Source organism: Toxorhynchites rutilus, chromosome 1, assembly GCF_029784135.1.
Source record: "Toxorhynchites rutilus septentrionalis strain SRP chromosome 1, ASM2978413v1, whole genome shotgun sequence".
In the NCBI taxonomy this organism is placed as follows: Eukaryota; Metazoa; Arthropoda; class Insecta; order Diptera; family Culicidae; genus Toxorhynchites; species Toxorhynchites rutilus.
In genome coordinates, this window is record NC_073744.1 from 43,476,081 (window position 1) to 43,497,945 (window position 21,865).

The 21,865-nt window shown below is 39.4% G+C and overlaps 2 protein-coding genes across 3 annotated transcripts; both read left to right on the forward strand.

Annotated features, from left to right (window-relative positions):
- The first annotated feature begins 563 nt into the window (after window positions 1-563).
- LOC129762474 (endoplasmin) lies at window positions 564-4,012 on the forward strand. The gene is made up of 2 exons (XM_055760758.1): window positions 564-745; window positions 1,251-4,012. Exons 1-2 carry the CDS (start codon window positions 700-702, stop codon window positions 3,590-3,592), a joined length of 2,388 nt encoding a protein of 795 aa, XP_055616733.1. The 5' UTR covers window positions 564-699; the 3' UTR covers window positions 3,593-4,012.
- A 3,014-nt stretch (window positions 4,013-7,026) lies between these two features.
- LOC129770220 (bifunctional purine biosynthesis protein ATIC) lies at window positions 7,027-15,457 on the forward strand. 2 transcript variants are annotated; one of them, XM_055772927.1, is made up of 4 exons: window positions 7,027-7,231; window positions 13,422-13,543; window positions 13,605-14,973; window positions 15,032-15,457. In XM_055772927.1, exons 2-4 carry the CDS (start codon window positions 13,525-13,527, stop codon window positions 15,414-15,416), a joined length of 1,773 nt encoding a protein of 590 aa, XP_055628902.1. In that variant the 5' UTR covers window positions 7,027-7,231; window positions 13,422-13,524; the 3' UTR covers window positions 15,417-15,457. The 2 variants fall into 2 exon arrangements, with proteins under 2 accessions (XP_055628902.1, XP_055628895.1); XM_055772920.1 differs by having other exon boundaries at window positions 7,223-7,263.
- Window positions 15,458-21,865: the final 6,408 nt, after the last annotated feature.

The following is a 21,865-nucleotide window of genomic DNA, read 5'->3' on the forward strand; positions in this document are numbered from 1 at the left end:
TCTGTTAGGGAACCGCCGCATGTGTCGTCTATTTCGACCAATCTAAAGAGGGTATTTCCGTTACGATAGGGGTTGAGATTTTTCAATTGTTCGATAGTTATTTTCATGACATACATTATTTTCTTCAATATAAAAAATTGTTATGGAGTGCCGAAATCGATTGACGCAAAAATTTCATCAATCCATCATGAAATTACTGAGTAATAAGCGTTTGAAATTGGACAATTTTCACGATGTGCTCGATTTTCATTTTCCAATTTGTACCCCAATATGTTCCCGAAAGACGTAATCCTACGTCAAAATAAGCGGAAAAACGGGTTCGAGTAAACAAAATTTATAAATTTGTTAGACTGTATGAACAAAGTGCCGCGATTCTGCACTCTATTTTATCTGTTCAGTAACTTTCTGTGCGATACAAAAAAACAAAGCTCACCTGTAGTATACGTCAAATCACGTTGGACTTCGAAACCAACCGGTGATCTGGACCAATCAGAGATCGCCAAATCGCTTTCGCCGTGGTGTGCGTTAAACGGTACGGCTGGATGTTTGTACTTATTGACAGAGCGTCTTCATTCATTTTCTAGTCTTCGTTGTAAACCGGTTGCCTGAACAAGTTGTGCTAAAGGAACTCTGAGATTGAGACTCTTATTGCCAGTAGAATATAGGCGTGATCCGGTCATCCGGGAAACAGAATAGAAAATGAAGTGCATGTTACTTCTAATTGTGGGACTTTTCCTTTTCGCAGGTAAGTTTGGTTGAGCTGGAGGGGAAGTTATCGAAAGCATAAATTTCCGTGTATATTTTCCCTACTCTCATTAGTTTTCCTATAAGAATGTTCTCGAAAAATGACTACGTGGTATGGGGATTCATTATCATATTGGAAATTCCGCAATTTGGTGTAACAGTTTTGAGCTAAAAACTCAATTGCGTGCACGCTTTTTTCGATTTATTTGTTTCGAGTTCAATGTGTAGTTTTAGTTTGTATTGTTTTGGTCAAAAATGGCAGATGATGATTACTGCCCATTACGTTGATTTTTTTTTCATTTATCGAAAAACCGTTGCATCGATTGTATTTTTATTGCACACTGCAGAACATATTTTGATTCTGAGAAGGTTAATAAATTTATTATGCAAAATATGTGATGTTTTAAACATGTCTAAATTCAACCTTAATTCCGAAGATTTTCCATTATGATAGAAAAGCTTAAAAAAGTGATTGAGCTTAACAATTTCGATGTTTTTTTTTCAAGGAATCACCACCGTGCGCGCTGAGGATGAACTAGACTCCGAGGACGTACCATCGGTCGAGCAGGATCTGGGCGCTTCGAAGGAAGCTTCCCGTACCGATGCGGAAGTGATACAGCGTGAGGAAGAAGCTATTAAATTAGATGGACTGAGTGTAGCGCAGATCAAAGAATTGCGTGAAAAGTCTGAAAAATTCACGTTCCAAGCTGAAGTAAACCGTATGATGAAGTTGATTATAAATTCTTTGTACCGAAACAAGGAAATCTTCTTGCGTGAGTTGATCTCGAATGCTTCAGATGCCTTGGATAAGATCCGTCTGCTGTCGCTTACCGATCCTAACGTAATGGAGACAAACAACAAGCTCGAGATCAAAATAAAGGCAGACAAGGAAAACAGGGTGCTGCAAATTATTGACACCGGTGTCGGCATGACGAAACAAGACTTGGTTAACAACTTGGGTACGATAGCGAAATCGGGTACGGCCGATTTCCTCTCGAAGATGCAAGAGACGAAGACTGAGGGACAGGATGTGAATGATATGATTGGACAATTCGGTGTCGGTTTCTATTCGGCCTTTTTGGTTGCTGATCGTGTCGTAGTAACCACTAAACACAACGACGATAAACAGTACATCTGGGAGTCGGACGCCGCAAGTTTCAGCATTGTAGAACATCCTAGTGGTAACACACTGGAGCGTGGATCGCAAATTTCACTGCACTTGAAGGAGGAAGCCCAAGATTTCCTGGAGGATGACACTATTAAGCAATTGATTAAGAAATATTCGCAATTCATCAACTTCCCAATCTACATGTGGACGAGCAAAGAAGTCGAAGAGGAAGTTCCGGTTGAGGAAGAAGCTGCGGAGAAACCCGAGAAAAAAGATGAGGATCATGCTGAAGAGGAAGATGGTAAAGTTGAAGAAGAAACCGAGGATGACAAACCAAAGACGAAGAAAATTAAGAAGACTGTGTGGGATTGGGAAATCATGAATGATAGCAAGCCAATTTGGACTCGCAAGCCGAACGATGTTTCGGAAGACGAGTATACAGAATTCTACAAGAGCTTGACTAAAGATTCTTCGGAACCTTTGACGCAGACTCACTTTGTGGCGGAAGGCGAGGTCACCTTCAAATCTTTGCTGTACATTCCAAAGGTTCAACCCTCGGAAAGCTTCAACAGATACGGAACGAAGGCAGACAACATTAAGCTGTATGTGAGACGTGTGTTTATTACGGATGAATTCAACGATATGATGCCAAACTATTTGAATTTTATTCGTGGCGTTGTTGATTCCGACGATCTTCCCTTGAATGTTTCTCGTGAAACTCTCCAGCAGCACAAACTTATTAAGGTTATCAAGAAAAAACTCGTTCGAAAGGCGCTGGATATGATTAAGAAGATCGATAAGGAGGCGTATGAGAAGTTCTGGAAAGAATATTCAACTAACATCAAACTTGGAATCATGGAAGACCCCAGCAATCGTTCCCGTTTGGCCAAGTTGTTACGTTTCCAATCATCCGAAGGCAAGAGCACCAAGGAGTACACAAGCCTTTCTGAGTACGTATCTCGCATGAAACCAAAGCAGGAACACATCTACTTCATTGCCGGTGCAAGCCGTGCTGAGGTCGAGAAGTCTCCATTCGTTGAACGTTTGCTGTCGCGTGGTTATGAGGTTTTGTACCTTGTGGAAGCAGTTGACGAGTACAGCATTTCCGCTCTGCCAGAATTCGACGGTAAAAAATTCCAAAACGTCGCCAAGGAAGGATTTGTCCTCAACGATTCGGACGAAGCCAAGGCCAAATTTGAAGAACTCAAGACTGAATTCGAACCACTCCTCAAATGGTTGAACGATGTTGCTCTCAAGGACAAGATTGCCAAGGCACTAGTTTCGGAACGTCTCTCTAACTCACCGTGTGCTTTGGTGGCTTCAATGTTCGGCTGGACCGGTAACATGGAGCGTCTTGCCATGGCTAACGCCCATCAAAAGACTGATGACCCCCAGCGTCAATACTATCTGAATCAACGTAAAACTCTTGAGATTAATCCGCGCCATCCATTGACCCGTGAGTTGTTGCGTCGTGTAGAAGCCGATGCTGATGATCTCGTCGCAAAGGATATGGCCGTCCTGATGTTCAATACTGCCACTCTTCGATCTGGCTTCCACTTACAGGAGACCGCCGATTTTGCCGACAGCATCGAACGGATGATGCGTCAAACGCTCGGTGTGTCGTTGGATGAAGTTCCAGAGCAGGAAGAATTTTCCGAAGAAGACAGCTCCGAAGGCGGAGCTAAGGACGAAGGGGAAGATATCAATGCCGAAGATGATGGAGAGCATGACGAGCTGTAAAGCAAACCGAGCAAATGAATGAATCAGCGTGTGAGTGAGCATGTGAATGATTAGCTAAAGGGAGCAGATTTTGAGTCAATAGTTCGTCCATGTCCTATAATTCCATTTGCATCAAGCTACTTTCCCCTTATGACAGGAAGCATATTTTAATTATGCTCGATTGATCTTTAGATAAGCGTCCATTTTGTAGAAATAGTAATTAGTTTACGTTTTGCATTGTGAAGAAGAGCTGTGTTCTTATGCGTATACTGTAATGTGGAACAAATTTATGGTTTTGTTTTTGGTCTATGAGTAGTACAAACATGATTATCATCACAAACACACACTATTTAGTGACCATCCCATGAAAGTGATGCTACAATGCGCGGGTAACTCATCTAAATGATAAAAAAGAACAAATATATGTTTTGATTAAAATTATCAAGACAGTGTTTTCAATCGATCTAATTTTTCCCTGAGACATTCTTCCTATCTCTTCCGGTAACCAGACGACGTTATAGCAAGAGTAATGGAACCAGAGCCTGTGGTGGTAACCGGGAATGCTATGATTACTTTGGAGTAACGTTAGGCGATTGCGTTCTTTGCTTCTGTAGATCAAACTCACAAGAGCATTAAATAAACGTGTAGACAATGGAAAAAAAACATGACCAAGAATAGTCTTTTATTCATTTACACAGGATTCATGTGACGGTGGTATGTGTCCTGATAAAGTGCGCTACGCATACACCGTCCCGTCACCGTGAAGTCAACGCAAAGGAATGAAATGTCAAATATTCTACCATGGAAATCGTATGGAAGCATCCGGCAACATTGACGTCGGTAAAATAAGTCCAACAGAATAGTTGACGGGACGGTGACGCTATATGTGTAGTGCGCTTAAACAAATGACGAAACGTTTTACTATTATAGACAACGAGCAATTCGATAACATTTTGGTTTACGTCTCTGATATTTTCCTTTGAGAAACATTTCAGAAAACGCCTAAATGTATGCAATAGCAACTCATGAAATTCGAGCCACTGAAATATGCTCTGGAAGTAAGTTCTGCATTCTAAATTATAACATGATTAATATAAATAATGCTGGATTGAACACTTACTTTGTATAGACTATTCTGGCAGCACCGCAAAACAAATACTGATCAAAACAAACGAACATGTGTTGAAAATTGCATATATTTAAGCGTTTCTGAAATGTTTCCCAAAGGAAAATATCAAGGACGCAAACCAAAACAAAATAATTCGCTGAAGATATGCAACAAACGAATCAAACAACTCGAAAAGTTCTGACACTTGCATCGATAGTTATCACTCGCTCGGTGGTATCGAATTGCTCGATTTCTATAATAGTAAAATAGAGCTAACGAGCAAAATTTTCATCGCCTCGATTTCTATAATAGGGCCCTATATAAAAAAATAATACTGATCAGTTTAGAATCGCTAAACTATGGTTTATGTTCACATAACGTATATACATAACGTTTTGTTTTTTTGTGTCCCGCGTTAGACCTCTGACCATCTGGTCACTTTACCCTAATGGACAGAACAAATGTATGGGGAAATCGGTATGCTTTCAATTTTCGTCAATTTAAACCATATACAGACTATGGGATTGTAATGTATAGCATATCAAACAAATTTCCGATTCGATTGGTATGCAAATCGTTAAAATCCGTTCGCAGCAAAAATAGTTATTAACGTTAACGGTCCACGGTCCAAGTTGAATTGGACGAACATAATTTTTGGTCCTCAGATAAGCGCACTAATTAATAGAACTGGAACTGGGTAATTATTAACGAAGTTAATAATCACGCAAGCCATGCCAAGTTTTCTTGCCCCTACATCGTTCTCATATTCAACATTCCCTGGCTCCAAAAACCCTTACATACAAATTTTCACGCCGATCGGTTCAGTAATTTCCAAGTCTATAAGAATCAGACAGAAAGACAAAAAGACAGACAGACATAACTCCATCTTTGGGTGTCCTTATCCTGACGGAATTCATGATCCTCTCTTACCGATTGGATTAAATTGCTTGATCCCGGTTCATGTGCTTTTCTTTGAGAACATACAAGTTCAGTCATATGAAAAAAATGGAAGCCATCTGGCGTAGTGGTAATATTCGTATCGACATTCTTCCAAAAAATTGAAGGTAAGTGACGAACCAACCAAAAAGTATTGAAAGTCACTATAATACAGAAAAAAGCCATATGGAAATAGAATGAGTAAAAAAAAATTTTTTAAGTTAAACGGTTTAATTGTGATTAAACGTAATAATGTACTAAAAGCTAGAAAATAATTAGACAAATAGCAGTTAGCAGTTATCACACCTCTCCTTCATTAGTCTAGGGCATTGGTAAGACTAAAATAAAATCGTGGGAAATATAATGAATTCGCTAATTGTGGATAATGGAAATCCAACGTGCCCCACGATTTTATTTTAGTCTTATCAATACCCTAGACTTGTAATTACTATTCAAACAAGTGAGAAAGAACCGAATCCCATCATGCGACATATCGAACGTCTTGGTTTGTTAAAACTAGCTCATTGGTGACCATTTCAAGAGTTTTTGGCCACATTAGGATTACCCGAATGGTCTCCGGATAACCTGTAGATCAGTGTTTAAATCGAGTTATGGAAAGGCATGACGACACCTTTAGGTGGATTAAATCAGGTTTTTGTCACCTCAAACCCTTGAATTATCATTAAAAGGGCCGTAGGTGAAGAAGTAATTGATTTTCTATACATTTTTGTGCATACGATACTAGAAAATCCTGAAAAACATAGATTGACCAATTTCCCCTCAAAGCCACATTTTGAAATTTTCGGCTAAAAATTTTCTAAATTAGCGCTTAAGATTTTTTTTTGAACAAAACTTACCATAATGTTTTGTGGGCTTAGCACCAGTACTGATTTTTAAAAACAATTGGGTATAAATCTAACAAAAAAATTCGGAAATATTCACATTTTTCTGAAATTAGTGATCAATTTGCCCCCGGTTTACGGTACTCAGGGTGGGCAGGGAAAAACTTTTAAACACAAAGCAGATTTTCATTCATCAGATTCCAATTTTGACTATAAATATGAATGTTTTACTTAAAAAAAAAACTTAACGTGTCCACGTGGACATTATCTAAATATGAATACTTTCGGAACCCCTAGCCCCCCTAAAGTTGTCCGCGTGGTATGTTGAAATGCTCTCTCGAAAAGCATAAAGGAAACAAAATCTTATTACGTGAGCGAGGCCGGTATCCAAAATAGATGACTATAAAACTTGATCTTACCCTACCCAGAGGATCTGAGGAATCGGCTATTCACTGCGATCGCAAACTCATACCTACGAAAGCATTAATTGTATGCGTAAACACATCACTCATATCGGACAGCGGGTCGTATCGTTTCACTAACTAATCTTCCGTATGCTGAGTTGTTATTTTAATGGAGAATGGTGGTGTTGGTCGAAACCGGCTTACAATATTCATATCCAGTATCAGTATAGGATTCCAGTGAAATCAAGTCAACAAGTAGTGAAACGTATACAAATTGGAATAATCAAAATAACCGGCTGCAGCTTGAAGCGCTGCCAAACGATGTTTAGTTTGTGAGTACCGTTCGCCAGACTAGTGCAAAGACATTTTGGTGAGTAAATACACGTGGTTTTGCCTAATGTTGTAAGTTCCGCAAATATTTTTTTCCAGAAAGATGCTTTTGTTACTTGAAAAAATGATTGTAGATTAGCGAATGTATGAAGATTCACTCAAACTCATATTCGTAGAGTGATTGAAATTTCAGGTCGATTTCGAAGGCGTTGATCAATTTCGGGATTTCATATTTAGTAGATGGACTGCACTGCCCATGTTTGCTTAGGCGGCTCGCACACAGGAGCAATAAGCAACTAGCAACTGTTAACATGCAATACGCAATATTATCGCCAATGGATTATTCCATTTAATTTTTGTTGATCTCGCACACCGACGCAATACGATATTGCTGTCGCCTTTACAGAGCAACACATGTCGCTAGCAACAAAGCGTGTCGGTTGAAGAGCAACTTATCGCCCATATTTTGACAAGTTTCGTACATTAGCCGATTGTTTGCATAATGTCAGGGGTTTTTATTGCTCTGGTATGCGAAGAACAACAAAATATGTTGCCTGTTGTATATTGCGTATTGCAGTTTGCTAGTTGCTTATTGCTGCGGTGTGCGAGCCGCCTTAGGCGGCTCGCACACCGGAGCAATGAGCAACTAGCAACTGTCAACATGCAATAAGCAATATTATCACCAATGGATTTTTCCATTTAATCTTTGTTGATCTCGCACACCGACGCAATACGATATCGCTGTCGCCTTTACAGAGCAACACATGTCGCTAGCAACACGGCGTGTCGGTTGAATAGCAACTTATCGCTCATATTTTGACAAGTTTCGTACATTAAGGCGATTGTTTGCATAATGTCAGGGGTTTTTATTGCTCTGGTATGCGAAGAACAACAAAATATGTTTCCTGTTGCATATTGTGTACTGCAGTTTGCTAGTTGCTTATTGCTGCGGTGTGCGAGCCGCCTTAGGAGACGTAATTACCAATACCATTGATGTTGGGGAAACGCAATTTTGTTGTTTTTTCGCCTACAAGCGTAACCATGCAAATATCCAATGAAATAATCTGCCCAGTTGATGGATATTATCGGCAAAAAGAGGACCTAGGAGATTTTGCGGATTAAAACATATTGTTTCCATTGGGGAAACGCTTACGTCTATTTATGAGGACAATCAATCGTTTTAAAGAACATTTGTTCGCATAGCTAGAAGAGGATCCGAGGAATCGGCAGTGAATAGCCGATTCCTCAGATCCTCTGCTTGGGTAAGATCAAGTTTTATAGTCATCTATTTCGGATACCGGCCTCGCTCCCGTAAGGGGCTGTCTACATACCACGTGGACAGAAAAAGCACGGTTTTAGACACCCTCATCCCCCTCTGTGGACAAGCGTGGACATTCCTTATACCCCTCCCCATCTTGTCCACGTGGACATCCCTCTTCTTTTGCAGAGAGAATAATTGAATTTTATATGTTTTATTCCATATTTTTATTGGTGAAAATGTTAGCTATTTAATGGTTTGTTGTCATTTTTTTTTATTGTTTACCGAGCGCGGGAAGCTCTTTAGTTTTTTTGGCCGCTATTCAAATATTACTCTTGGATCTAATCTCGTACATTTTTATTTAAAACCGACACACGTTTGCTGAGTTTTTTCAGTTTTCAAACTCATAGATGTATTCAAACAGATTCATCATACCTATCAAGATTAGTTCATTAATGTAGAATATTTTCTCTTCTAAGCATCATTTACATTAAAAAAAACTTGGCCTCGGAAAAAGTTGCATTACTTTCTCATGCTCGAGGGAAGCGCAGCTGTCACCCTTAGCGGAGGAGGCTTTGCTACTGGCAAGCGAAATCTAATCACATACAAAATTCCAGAACGGCATTTACTTTCTTGGTGACTCAACAAGCAAAATAAACTCTTTTTGTAAATAACAACCTCGAAAACATTAGCAATGCTTCATTATTATCAATATTAGCGCAAATGCAATCCTAGTTGAAGGCAGTTTTGCGATTGGCACGCGAACCCAAATAACTTATAACATTCCAGTAAGACATTCAAGATGCTTGGTATTCCCCAAATATTTTTTGGGGCTCAACCTTAACGCCTGCTTCGCCATAACGTCAGTTTAATGCATTGATGCATTCTCAAAGGCACCAGCGAAGCCCTTATGATGACGGAAAACAAACCATGTTAAAAGCTTGGAAAAAGACTGAATTATGCCACACAGCTTGTTCTTTGCTGTAACACCCATCGATGCGAATTCGCTGATGACTTTGTCAAGAGCGACCGCCTTCCCCACCAGCGGGGGGAGCTTGATTTTGGTTGCTGTCTGGGTAACGGCGTTTACATTTTCGACCGACGCGCCTAAATCGCCTACTTCGCTGTTGTTTGATGCGGTGTCACACTCGCGAAGGCTCGGTTCAGTGCGAGCGCTTTTCACTGCACCAACATCGCGTGCAGCATTAGATGACGCTTGCCTCGAAATTTTATTGCAATGCGTTTGTTTTTTGCAGGACTCGAGCCTGCCTTCCTCTTCTTCTTGCTCATCACACACTACGCGAAGCGTCCAATTTATGACGCGGAAAGAAAAACACGATATGAATAACGCCAAAAACGAACTGAGAAAAACCACACGATGATATCCAAGTTGGATTACCACTGGTGGGGTCCAATCTTAGATCGAAGCACAGCGAAAGCAAAGTGAACTGGATTGCTCAACAGTCCGATGCCGAATGAAAGTTTGCCTCAGCGAGATCCACTGTTTATACTCTTGGCAAGTGTTCCTCTTCATTCTTCTACCTTTTCCTTTGTTCACGGAGACTTTAAATCCTACGATTTCCCCTCCGTTGGTCGTCGATAAGTTGCTCGTTATTGACAGCTCTGTTCGGGAAAGCACACAAATGGACAGAACAAATGTATGGGAAAATGGAAACGCTTAAAGTTTTCAGGAATTTTAACCATCTACAAACCAGGGGAATCTAATGTATAGCATATTAAACAAATCTTACGGAATTTCCTATTCGTTTAGTATGTAAATCGCCAAAATCTGTTTGCGACAAAAATAGTTATTAACGTTAACTTTATTTCATAAAAACGTGACCTGTTTTTTGATTTGGTACCCTTAATGAAAGACGTAGTTCTACGTCAAAAGAGCATCGCTGCTAGGAACACATCTCCAGAGATATGGTCCATGCATCAAAGAATGTGTTATTTGCCTTCATTTTCGCAAAACATCAATAAATGAATCTGAACCCGCACATACAAAAATAAAGTCGTGCTTTGAATACATTCGACAAAAAAATAGAGGTACAGAGTTTAAAGCCGAAATTTTTATGTAATTTTTGGAATTACGTGACAAATCAACGCATGAATATAAGATATACATAATTTGAAGCTTGAATTTTCAACACAAACGCATGAAAACTGAAGTGAATAATTGTTTATTTCCAGGGTACGCATAGCATTTTGTACTTCTGGCACAATTTGCGATGGAGTGCTTCTATAATTTACTCAAAACTTTCTTTGATTGTCTAAAAAGAATGGCTAAACGTATCATTATATTCACAGGGGTTTTGAGGATATACTAGGCTCCAAATGTTGTGCTAGCATTGGAATATTTGCAATTTTTGCAAAATCACAGACGACTTTCTTAAACACTACAACAAAACTGTTTTTGGCACTTTTTAAAAATCGATGCAAAAAAATTATTTTAAATTTCATTCGTTTTTTCATCGAATCAACGAATTAACTTTACACACAATTTATTGGAATTTTCAAAACTGCAGCGCGATCATCATTTATTGAATTATTAATCATCAAAGACGATGAAGCACTTTTTTATTCAAACAAAAATAACTTTGTATTGAAAGGTTCTATAGGAAAGTTCTTGAAATCCAATGAAAACTGGTTGATAAGGTTAATTGGATTTTTTGTTGTCTTATTTAGCTAAAAGTCCCGAAAAACCTTGAAATAACAGAAAGAGGATGGGTTTTTATTTATTCCTATATTTTTATTCACTACATTCACACACACCAAGATGTCCGTAATATATTCCAAAACTTGAAGCTTTGAAATGTTGAAGTTGAAGATTGGGAATGATGTATGTTAGTTTTTCACGAAGTTACAGCATTTCAAAATCACTTAAAATTTTCAACTTAACACTCTATTCCTCTAATTTATTTGTCGAGTGTATTATACAATAGAAACATTCTTCGATTGTGTCTTCATCCTAGTGGAATATATAATTCTCTCCTACCGATGGTAATAAATCGATCGCTCTCAGTTCATATGGATGACTTTCAGAATACACATTTCAGGGAAGAAATTTAGCCATATGAGAAATACGGATGTTTGATGCACTCAAGCAGCTCAACCCTTTTTTGAAAAACACATAATGAGTGGGCGTAAAGTTCAATAATTCTTGAGAATACAGCTTGAAAATGTATCGTGTCCACGTGGATATTATCTAAATCCCCTCCTCACCCACCGTGGACAACCATGGACACTTTCGTGAACTTTGTGACTTTCAACTCTTTTTGGCTGGTTCGTCACCTACCTTCAATTTTTTGGAAGAATGCCTCCATTTTTTCGTATGACTGAACTTGTATGTTCTCAAAAAAAAAACACATGAACCGGGATCGATCAATTTAATCCAATCGGTAATAGAGGATCATGAATTCCGTCAGGATAAGGACACCCAAAGATGCAGTTATGTCTGTCTGTGTTTCTGTCTTTCTTACTGATTCTTATAGACTTGGAAATTACTGAACCGATCGGCGTGAAAAATTGTATGTAGGGGTTTTTGGGGCCAGGGAAGTTTCTTATGATGGTTCGAAATCCCTTCCACCTCTCTAAGGGGGGAGAATAATTTCTGCATAACTCGAAAATTAATCAAGCAAATGGAGCCAAAGTTTGTAGCATAGTACTGGTTTCGATATTTGGAAGTTCCTCGTTTCTTAAGCTTGGTGATTACGTCTAGTACCGTTAGTATTTACATTTCCGATAATAGTCAAAACATCTCCGACGGTAGTTTTAGTAGTTATCGGATAAAATCAAAAAGGTTTGGGAGAAATTTTAGAAATTTCTGGAGAAGATGTTCTTGATTTGTTATATGATAACTCTTGACTCAGGAATATGATAAGAACATCAGGTTCGTGTTTTTTCAATTAATAGAATTTGTGAAGGGAATCTGCAATGTTGGTAATTTTAGCAACATGATTTATCAATATCACGATCAATATCATAAAGCTAGTGGAGTGATATACCTCAACGGTATGAATGAATGCTGAGTATGTGGAATAATTCGATGTCGAATCCGAGGAGTTATAATGCTAAGAACCAATATTATGTTAATGGTACTTTCGTATTAGCGTCACCGGAGCCGAAATACAATAGATAGCAATTTTATTGTACAGACTGGCACTCAGATATCTTTTGTATTGTTGCTGCCTTGTTGTTTGTAGTGTTTTATCATTTTTTATTGTTACGAAAATGCGATTTTATGATTTGGGGTATTTAAGTATGAACGCTACGCAATTTTCATTTTTTTCAAATGAAATCTATTCTGAGAGCAACGTAATGGGGACGTAATCCCCCGTCAATCGAGGATAAGGAACAGAGGCGGCCCTAAGCCGCCGAGGTGACGCAATCCGAGTCGGCCGCCGACCCGCCGTCGGAAGCGGCGGCCTTTCGCAAACAAACCAAACCGGCATACATTTGCCCGGTTAATTTTTGCACTGAAATATAAATGATATATTTCAAGCAAAACTAAATCAATGACTCAAGTAATACAACGCAACGTTCGAAAAGGTTAAGTTCTCCAAGAACGTTAGTGCTATTCATTCAAACTAAGTACAAGCATTAGCGGAAAGGCGTAACTGTGTCAGTTACTAAAATTCTTTGCTAATTAATCGTCTCTGTTATTTTAATTCAAATGTTCTCAATATCCTGACGCTTTGAGTAAAGTAAAATACGCACACTGAGAACAATGATAACCTTGTTCTCAACGTTATACAAATAACTACAAAACAAAGTTTTCCGTATGTTCCATTCGATTCGTGACCTCTGTTATCAGTGCAAATTGAACTTATGTTCTGTGACGGTTTTGTTACAGTGTTATTACCGGAATGGCAATTCTTTTTTCAATGTAACGCACAGCGATAGTGTATTATCTCCAACGTACGATTCGTACCAGTTCGATTATATATTGAATCTCTTATTTTTGTTACAGCTTGCAGTTCTCCCTTAAGTACTACCGCAGTTGGTTTCGAGCAATACGAGAAAGCGGATCATCAATCTCTCATTACGCCCAGTATACCCATAAAGACAAAATTATGGACAACGGAAATATCGGTATGAGTTGGAGAACAATTTTATAGGATAGTTCATGTTAAACTTTGACCTTTAATTTCAGCTCTTCTAAGCGTATCGGATAAATCTAATTTGCTAGAGCTTGCAGCGGGACTTAATCAGCTCGGGCTAAAATTGGTAGCAAGTGGAGGAACAGCGAAGGCGATTCGTGATCAGGGTCTTCCGGTGCGCGATGTGTCAGATATCACGGGAGCTCCGGAAATGTTGGGTGGACGTGTAAAAACATTGCATCCCGCTGTTCACGCTGGTATCTTGGCCCGCGAAACCGATTCCGACATGAGTGATATTAAGCGTCAGGATTATGAACTGGTGCAAGTCGTTGTATGCAATTTATATCCTTTTGGTTTAACAATCTCGAAACCGGACGTAACGATTGCCGATGCTGTTGAGAATATCGATATTGGGGGTGTTACGTTGCTTCGAGCTGCTGCTAAAAATCACAAACGAGTCACTGTCTTGTGCGATCCGAAAGATTATGGCAAAGTACTGGATGAAATCAAGCAATACGGAGATACCGCCCCGTCAACCCGGCAGATGCTGGCCTTGAAGGCCTTCACGCACACGGCAGAGTATGATAATCTGATTTCGGACTATTTCCGGAAGCAATATTCAACGGGGGTATCGCAACTTAATCTCCGTTATGGAATGAACCCGCATCAGAAACCGGCCCAAATTTTCACCACCCTAGAAAAGCTTCCATTGAAAGTTATTAACGCTTCTCCAGGTTTTATTAATCTGTGTGACGCTTTAAACGGCTGGCAATTGGTACGCGATCTGAGAAAGGCTCTCGGTCTACCAGCTGCCACAAGCTTCAAACATGTTTCGCCAGCTGGAGCTGCTGTCGGGGTACCGTTAACGTTGGATCAGGCTAAACTCTGCATGGTTGATGACCTATTCGAATCTCTAACTCCACTAGCAACGGCCTATGCTCGAGCTCGCGGTGCCGACCGTATGTCTTCGTTCGGTGATTTCGTAGCATTGTCTGATACCTGCGATTTGATTACGGCAAAGATAATTTCTCGAGAAGTATCTGACGGCATAATTGCGCCGGGATACACGAATGATGCTTTGGAGTTGTTGAAGAAAAAGAAAAACGGGGCTTATTGTGTACTGCAAATTGATCCAACGTATGAGCCGAGTCCCATCGAAAGAAAGACTCTGTTCGGATTGCAAATGGAGCAACGCCGCAACGATGCAGATATCAATAAGGAACTGTTTACAAACATCGTTACTAAAAACAAGACTCTTCCTGAATCTGCTCTCAGAGACCTAATAGTTGCCACGATTGCACTGAAGTACACTCAGAGCAACTCAGTTTGTTATGCAAAAGACGGCCAAGTGGTTGGCATTGGAGCCGGACAGCAGTCCCGTATTCACTGCACTCGTCTTGCTGGTGATAAGGCTGATAATTGGTAAACTTGCTCAAGCTCTAACGCGGCTGGGGATATTAATGATTCTTGTTTTCCTCAGGTGGCTACGCCAGCATCCACGAGTAACATCTATGCAGTTCAAGAAGGGAGTGAAACGTGCGGAAATTTCCAATGCAATCGACAATTATGTCAACGGCACTGTCGGTAAGGATATGCCTCTGGCTCAATTCGAGGCTATGTACGATGAGGTTCCGGAATTTCTGACCAGTGTTGACAAGCAAATCTGGGCCAAGCAACTGAACGGTGTATGTCTCGGATCGGACGCTTTCTTCCCCTTCAGGGATAACATCGACAGAGCAACACAAAGTGGGGTGTCATTTATTGCCAGTCCATCTGGTTCTACCAACGATGCTGGAGTAATCGATGCGTGCAATGATCATGACATTGTAATGGTGCACACTAATTTGAGATTGTTCCATCATTAGAGACGATATAACATAATAGAATAACAATCCTAATAACTGAATCCCTGAGTTTTATTTTTTCAAATAAAAAAAAGACCTTGACCCCCGAAATAAATTCCAGATACAGTGGAACCTCGACCATCCGCGAAAGCGAAAGGTATAGGATAACCTATGCTTCACTAGTATGGTGGCCAAAGACAAAGGAGACTGCAGCTACAAAAAAGCTAAACAAACTCCAACGACTGGCATGCGTTGCTGTAACAGGAGCAATGCGAAGCACACCCTCAAAGGCATTGGAGGCTATCCGTCACCTGTTACCTTTGGGTCAACATGTTCAGCTGAAGGCTAACAGGACAGGTGATGGAGAGTATGATCCCAGAATAAGAAATTATATAGCTATGGGGAACTGGCGGATAGTTTTCCAGGCAGAAGCAGCTGCAATAATAGAATGTATAAATGTCTGCCTTAAAAGAAAGTATAGACATGCTAACATTTGCATCTTCTCAGGCATTCAAGCAGCACTAAAAGCCCGCAAGAAATGGGAAGACCGGGAAGTGACTTACACAGTCAAAAAAAACATGGGTGAGTTATATCTATGATATACCCGCAAGGTTGACGTGGGACTACCTTAGCGCAATCATTTGTTTGTATTGATTAAATTTTTGATTGAATGAAAGAATTCCCGAATTCAATTGAATTCAATATATTTGCTTTGTGAGTAAAAATATTGTATAATTCCATATAAGGTCAATTCATGCATTGTAATAGATTATGTTCTTCGTTACAAGTAAATTTAATGACAGTCCTTTTACGTTTAGTATGATGTCTAGGACAAAATATGTGAACGAAAGAATTATCAAACGATTATTTTATTATACGTTTCCTTCTGAAGTTTGCATCTCTCAAGTGTACGTATTTCTCGAACCGCGAATTTGCTTGATTTGATGAACTTCAGGCAGTCTGTTCCGATTTTGGCATGTACGTCGAACGCATATTGTTTAATCCATAGGCGTCATCGCAGCAATTGGTTATCAACATCTTGCCTAATCATCAAATGGTATGCGTAGGAATTCAGCGAGCAGAAGATATGAAGGCATATCTGTGTGATTTTGGCCACCAAAAGCCCAGCCATTTCGGAGATGTTTTATCCTTATCCGCAGAGCACACGTCTTGCCTTTACCGCTGCCAGAATGCCGAGGGAGACGAGATCTCGTGCTGCGTAATTAGGTCGGGCGATGCAGGGTTGGAGCAAGCCTTATGGGCGGCAGGGCTGCATCGTATAGGCACGGTATGTATAAAAGGGACAACGCAACGCATTGCAAGTGAAATACATTGGATGTAATAGGAGGATCACATTCACGTCCCACACAATATCCTTCAATGCAATCTTGAATAACCGAGCCAAAGCGTGGTGTTCGTACTCGCTATTGGAATCCGTGCTAGAAAAACACTTTTCGGAATGCAAAAACCATGCGAGTGCAGAAGTACCCCCGGAAGACCGTGTAAAGGAAACATATTCTAGTTTGCACAAAGGCAAGCGAGTACAAAAGAACTCGCAGTTTGTATTTATTTGCAGAGCCGATTTCCCCAGACATCTTGGTTTTGAAGTCTGTGTTAGGGAAACACATTTCAGTCGGAACAAAAATACCCCCGACTTTTATGTATTTGTAGTGCCGATCTCTCCAACGCTGCTTGGTTTTGAAGTCTGTGTTAGGGAACACATTTCGGTGAGAACAAAAATCCCCATACTTTCATGTATTGGCAATGTCGATTTCCCCAAGGCTGTTTGGTTTTGATGGCTGTGTTAGGGAAGCCGTAGATCGGGCCAATCAAAATGAGGCAGTTAGGGCCTTTAGATAACGCTTAACATTTTACAGTTACTCAATTGTTTATCTAATGAAAATTAACATTTTATTAATTGCGATAGAAGCGTAGAAATATTCCCTATCAATTGATGCAAACATCTTTCCGATCCAGTAAGAAATGTTCGAGTTATAAGCATTCGGAATCTTTCATTTTTTCCTGCATGTTCTGTGTTTAGGTTTTCATTTTACCCCCCATATACTCCGGTTAGACGTAGTCCCACGTCAAAAAAACAAGCGTGATAATTACTAACTTACCCAGTCAAAAAAAATTTATCACGTATTAAAATTACTCAACAATCGCTGAGTCTTAAGAAGAAAGACTTCAGCACATTCACTGGTCTTATAACAGGAAATGCAAGAACTATCTATCACAAGATCAGCATGGATTCTCCCCAAAAAGGTCAGTCGTTACCAATTTGGTCGATTTTGTTTCTTTCTGTCTGCACAGTATGGAACAAGACACTCAGGTGGACGCAGTGTACACAGACCTTAAGGCTGCTTTCGACCATGTCGATCACAAAAACCCGATAGCAAGGCTGAACAAACTAGGTATTTCCACGAGATTCACGATATGGTTGAACTCATATCTAACAGTTGGTGGATGTTTGTTAAAATTGGATCTGCGCAATCTGAGAATTTCTCCAATCTTTCGGGTGTGCCTCAAGGAAGCAACCTAGGCCCACTGTTGTTCTCATTGTTTATCAATGTCCTTACTACTTCCACCTGGCTGCCGCTTCTTCTTCTTCTTCAATGGCACTAACGTTCCTAGAGGAACTTCGCCGTCTCAGCGTAGTATTACTTGCGTCATTTTTTATTAGTACTGAGTTGAGATTTCTATGCCAAATAACACGCCTTGAATGCATTCTGCATGCGTGGCAAGCTCTAGAATACGCGTGATCGGAGTCGGAGGAAATTTCTTTGACGAAAAATTCCCCCGACCAGAACGGGAATCGAACCCAAACACCCGGCATGTTAGTTATGACGCTAACCACTCGGCCACGGGAGCACGTTGGCTGCCGCTTATTTTACGCCAATGATGTGAAAATCTATATGGTTTTCAGGAAGGCTCTGGATTGCTTTAGGCTTCAGAACATGGTCGACTGTTTTGAAGAATGGCGCTCAAGAAATATGATGTCGCTCAGCATCCCGAAATGCAGTACTGTTTCGTTCGATCGTAAGCTAAAGCCAATTGTGTTTGGCTACTCCATTTTTGGCCAAGTTCTGTCGCGAGTAAGCCATATCCGAGACCCTGGAGTAACACTTGATAATGCACTCAGCTTTCGACTATAATCGCCAAAGCCAACCGGCAGTTAGGATTTATCCTTAAAATTACAAGGGAATTCCGTGATCCACACTGTCTCCGATCTCTCTACTGCTCGCTAGTTCGATCTATACTGGAGTTTAGTGCAGTTGTATGGTGCCCATTTCAAGCGAATTGGATTTTAAGGATTAAGTCTGTTCAGCGGAAATTCATACAACATGCTCTCCGGAACCTTCCGTGGCGGGATCCACTAAACATGCCACCATACGAGGCGCGTTGTCAACTTTTGGGACTGGAGACGCTGGAAAAATGGCGTTTCAATGCTCAAGCTATGTTTGTCACCAAACTTTTGACCGGAGGAATCGACTGCCCTGCACTGTTGACACAAATAAATATTTATGCGCCTGAACGTACTCTTCGTGTCAGAAACTTCCTGTACCTCGAAGGACCTCGAAGGAGTGTAAACTATGCGTTGCATTATCCTGTTCGTTTCATGTCAGTCCGTTTCAACGAAGTTTTCGACTTATTTGACTTCAATATCTCCTCGGACACTTTTTATAGACGACTCATTCATAGATGACTTACTTTGTATCGCTTTTATTTCGTATGACCAACGTATGAGATGTAGTTGTGTTTATTTTTAAATAATCATTTAGACCCAATGCGAGTCAGATGATTCAAAGAAATAAGTAAAATAAAATAAAATAAAATAAGCGGTAGATAAGAATGAGGCGTAGTATAAAAAAATGGGGCGCACACAATGTATACAAAATTGAAGCTTTTCATTGTGTCAGCATCGATCTTTAGGATCTTTACATTGTGTCAGCATCGATCTTTAGGATGTTTTCCACAATCACCTTGATTTTCAGAAGGTTTACTTTTTATTTCATAATGTTATATGATGAATCAAAAAAGGTATAAAAATGGTGCTGTGTACTTATTCACCACTAAAACACTAAATTTCTAGCGAGAAAATTTATAAATCTGTGCCCGTCGTCATCTGAAAAGTTTATTTTTGTTGTTTTACCATAACGTTACACCTATACAACGTCAAAATGGGTATATATAATTGAGGGTAATGCAATACACTCAACCAATGTATTATAATTGTCCAATAGTTGATTGTTTCAATAATCCAGAGAGTGGCCATCTTACCCTGGGTGACCGTCTTCCCCTGCCATCATCACCATTAGTAAACTTTTCTGGAAGCGATAACCCATCTTCATTGAAACGAATTTGATTATTATGTACCAACTTTTGAGAGAGACATGTTTGAAAAACTATATAATTATATTTCAATTATTTTAGATTTTCCCTAGTTTTATGTTTTTTGAGATATCTCTGCACTTGCTTAACCAAACTTCAATATCTATATACCATTGAATGGATAATAAATACTTGTTTGAAGAGCCGTGGATAAACCTAGGTTTTATTTTGTAATTGATAAGAAATAAGCATTTGAAGAACAGGTATTTTGGAGCGTTGCCACGTAACAAAAATGAGCATTTTTTAAGATTTTTAGATGATCCTAAGTTCAAACATTTTTCTACTTGGGTTTGAGGGTCAACAACCCATCAAATTTGGTTAAGATCGGTGCACAAATAGAGGAGTATCAACTGTATCCAGAAGTTTTTGTCACGTCAAAAAAAATAAACAAACTAGGGTGCCAATAAATGTATGGGAAACAATCGAACCTAATATTTCAAGAAGTTACCCTATACAAAATGTTCACCACCTCGAAACCCCCAACACACAAAACACTATGCAAAATATAAGCTCAATCGGACTTAAGGGAGAGTGGCGCAAAGTGATCAAAGTTTGAGTTTTTTGAAAATCTAAAAATCACCCAAAAGGGGGAGTAAAGGAAATCGAAAAAAAAAATCTTAAAATTGTATGACACGTCGAGATTTACAGTTTACGTGTTTACAGATTTAAGACCACCAGCTTCCCCTATAGGATGGTTTTTTGGAAGGGAAAGAGTTGGTCTCAGAGGAAAGTGGGGAGTATTCAGAATAATAAAAAACATAAAAAATAGTATACATATTACTACAATTCGGTGAAATTCTTTTTTAATACAACTTATTGATTGTGTGACCTGACAACACTGTTGTGGAGACTGTTTTTTCGCACAGAGCATGTTGTCACGTCACATAATGCATGTCGATTTTCGTAGATTCCTATATACTAATTTTTGAAAAAATGAGTATATAGGAATCTACGTTCATCTCTCGTTGACAAATTGTAGAACAAAGTTTATTTGTATGTTTTGTTACGTTCATTTGTGTGTTATGGTTACGTTAATGAAGTTATACAGGCTTGACTTCATCACAAATAAGCTAGTTTGGAAAAATTATTAAGACGAGTTTTGTCTTGTTTTGGGTTCTGGAATTTATCCCTGAACTTCCTGCCATATCTACGAAGCCCGTGGACCGATTCCGATAAAACTTTAAAGGACTCTCAAAAGAAAACAAAATGGGATTTCAAATAAAACTTGTCGCGTCCAATTCGGTTCAGCTGCAACATTTGTTGCCTGGTTAAGAAAAAAAGTTGCATTTTAAGTTGCTTTTTTGCGAAATTGATTTTACTCAATTGTTTTAATATTAATTGTAACTGTCTGATTATCATTTCAACTCGTAAAGAATCAGCTGAGTGTGAATTAATATGTTTAGCGTCTGATTATATCATTTTGATGTGTTGAAAACGCGTTTGTTTACCATGCTCAATAATGGGAATGAAAATGCGGTTCAGAAAAAGATAAATTTCTATGCAAATTAATCAAGCGATTCGAAGAGAACCACTAACGAAATGAATCTACTGCTGATCATTAAATGTTTCATATAAAAAAGTTTTAGATTCAATTGAATAATACATTCGAAAGTTTCAGTTTGTTTTCATTAGTATGTTTGATCAATTTCACCTCAATGATCGAATAAATCATTGGACTATCAACTCGTATAGAAACATTCGGAAAAACGTCCAGGTCTGAGCGAGAAGATTTGTACTCGGATGCCGCTAACCACTCGGCCATGGAAGACATGGTTCATACCTGCGCGTATGTGTGACCCAAGGAACTCGTTATCTTGTATAGATAGACAAGATAGACTTTTCTATTAAAACGCGAAATTTCCCTTTCAATCACATTACACTTTCACTCAAACAGCAGATGTAATTACGTAGAATAAAGCACATATTTTTAGTCAGACTCTAAGTATGCTGACTAAGTTGTATTTCGTCGAGCCTATATGTCGCTGGTTGAACACAGCTACGCGAACCAGAATATCAAATTACATCCACTTGAGGTAGATCAGGACAAATTGAGCGTCGATGGAAAAGCGTACAAGTAA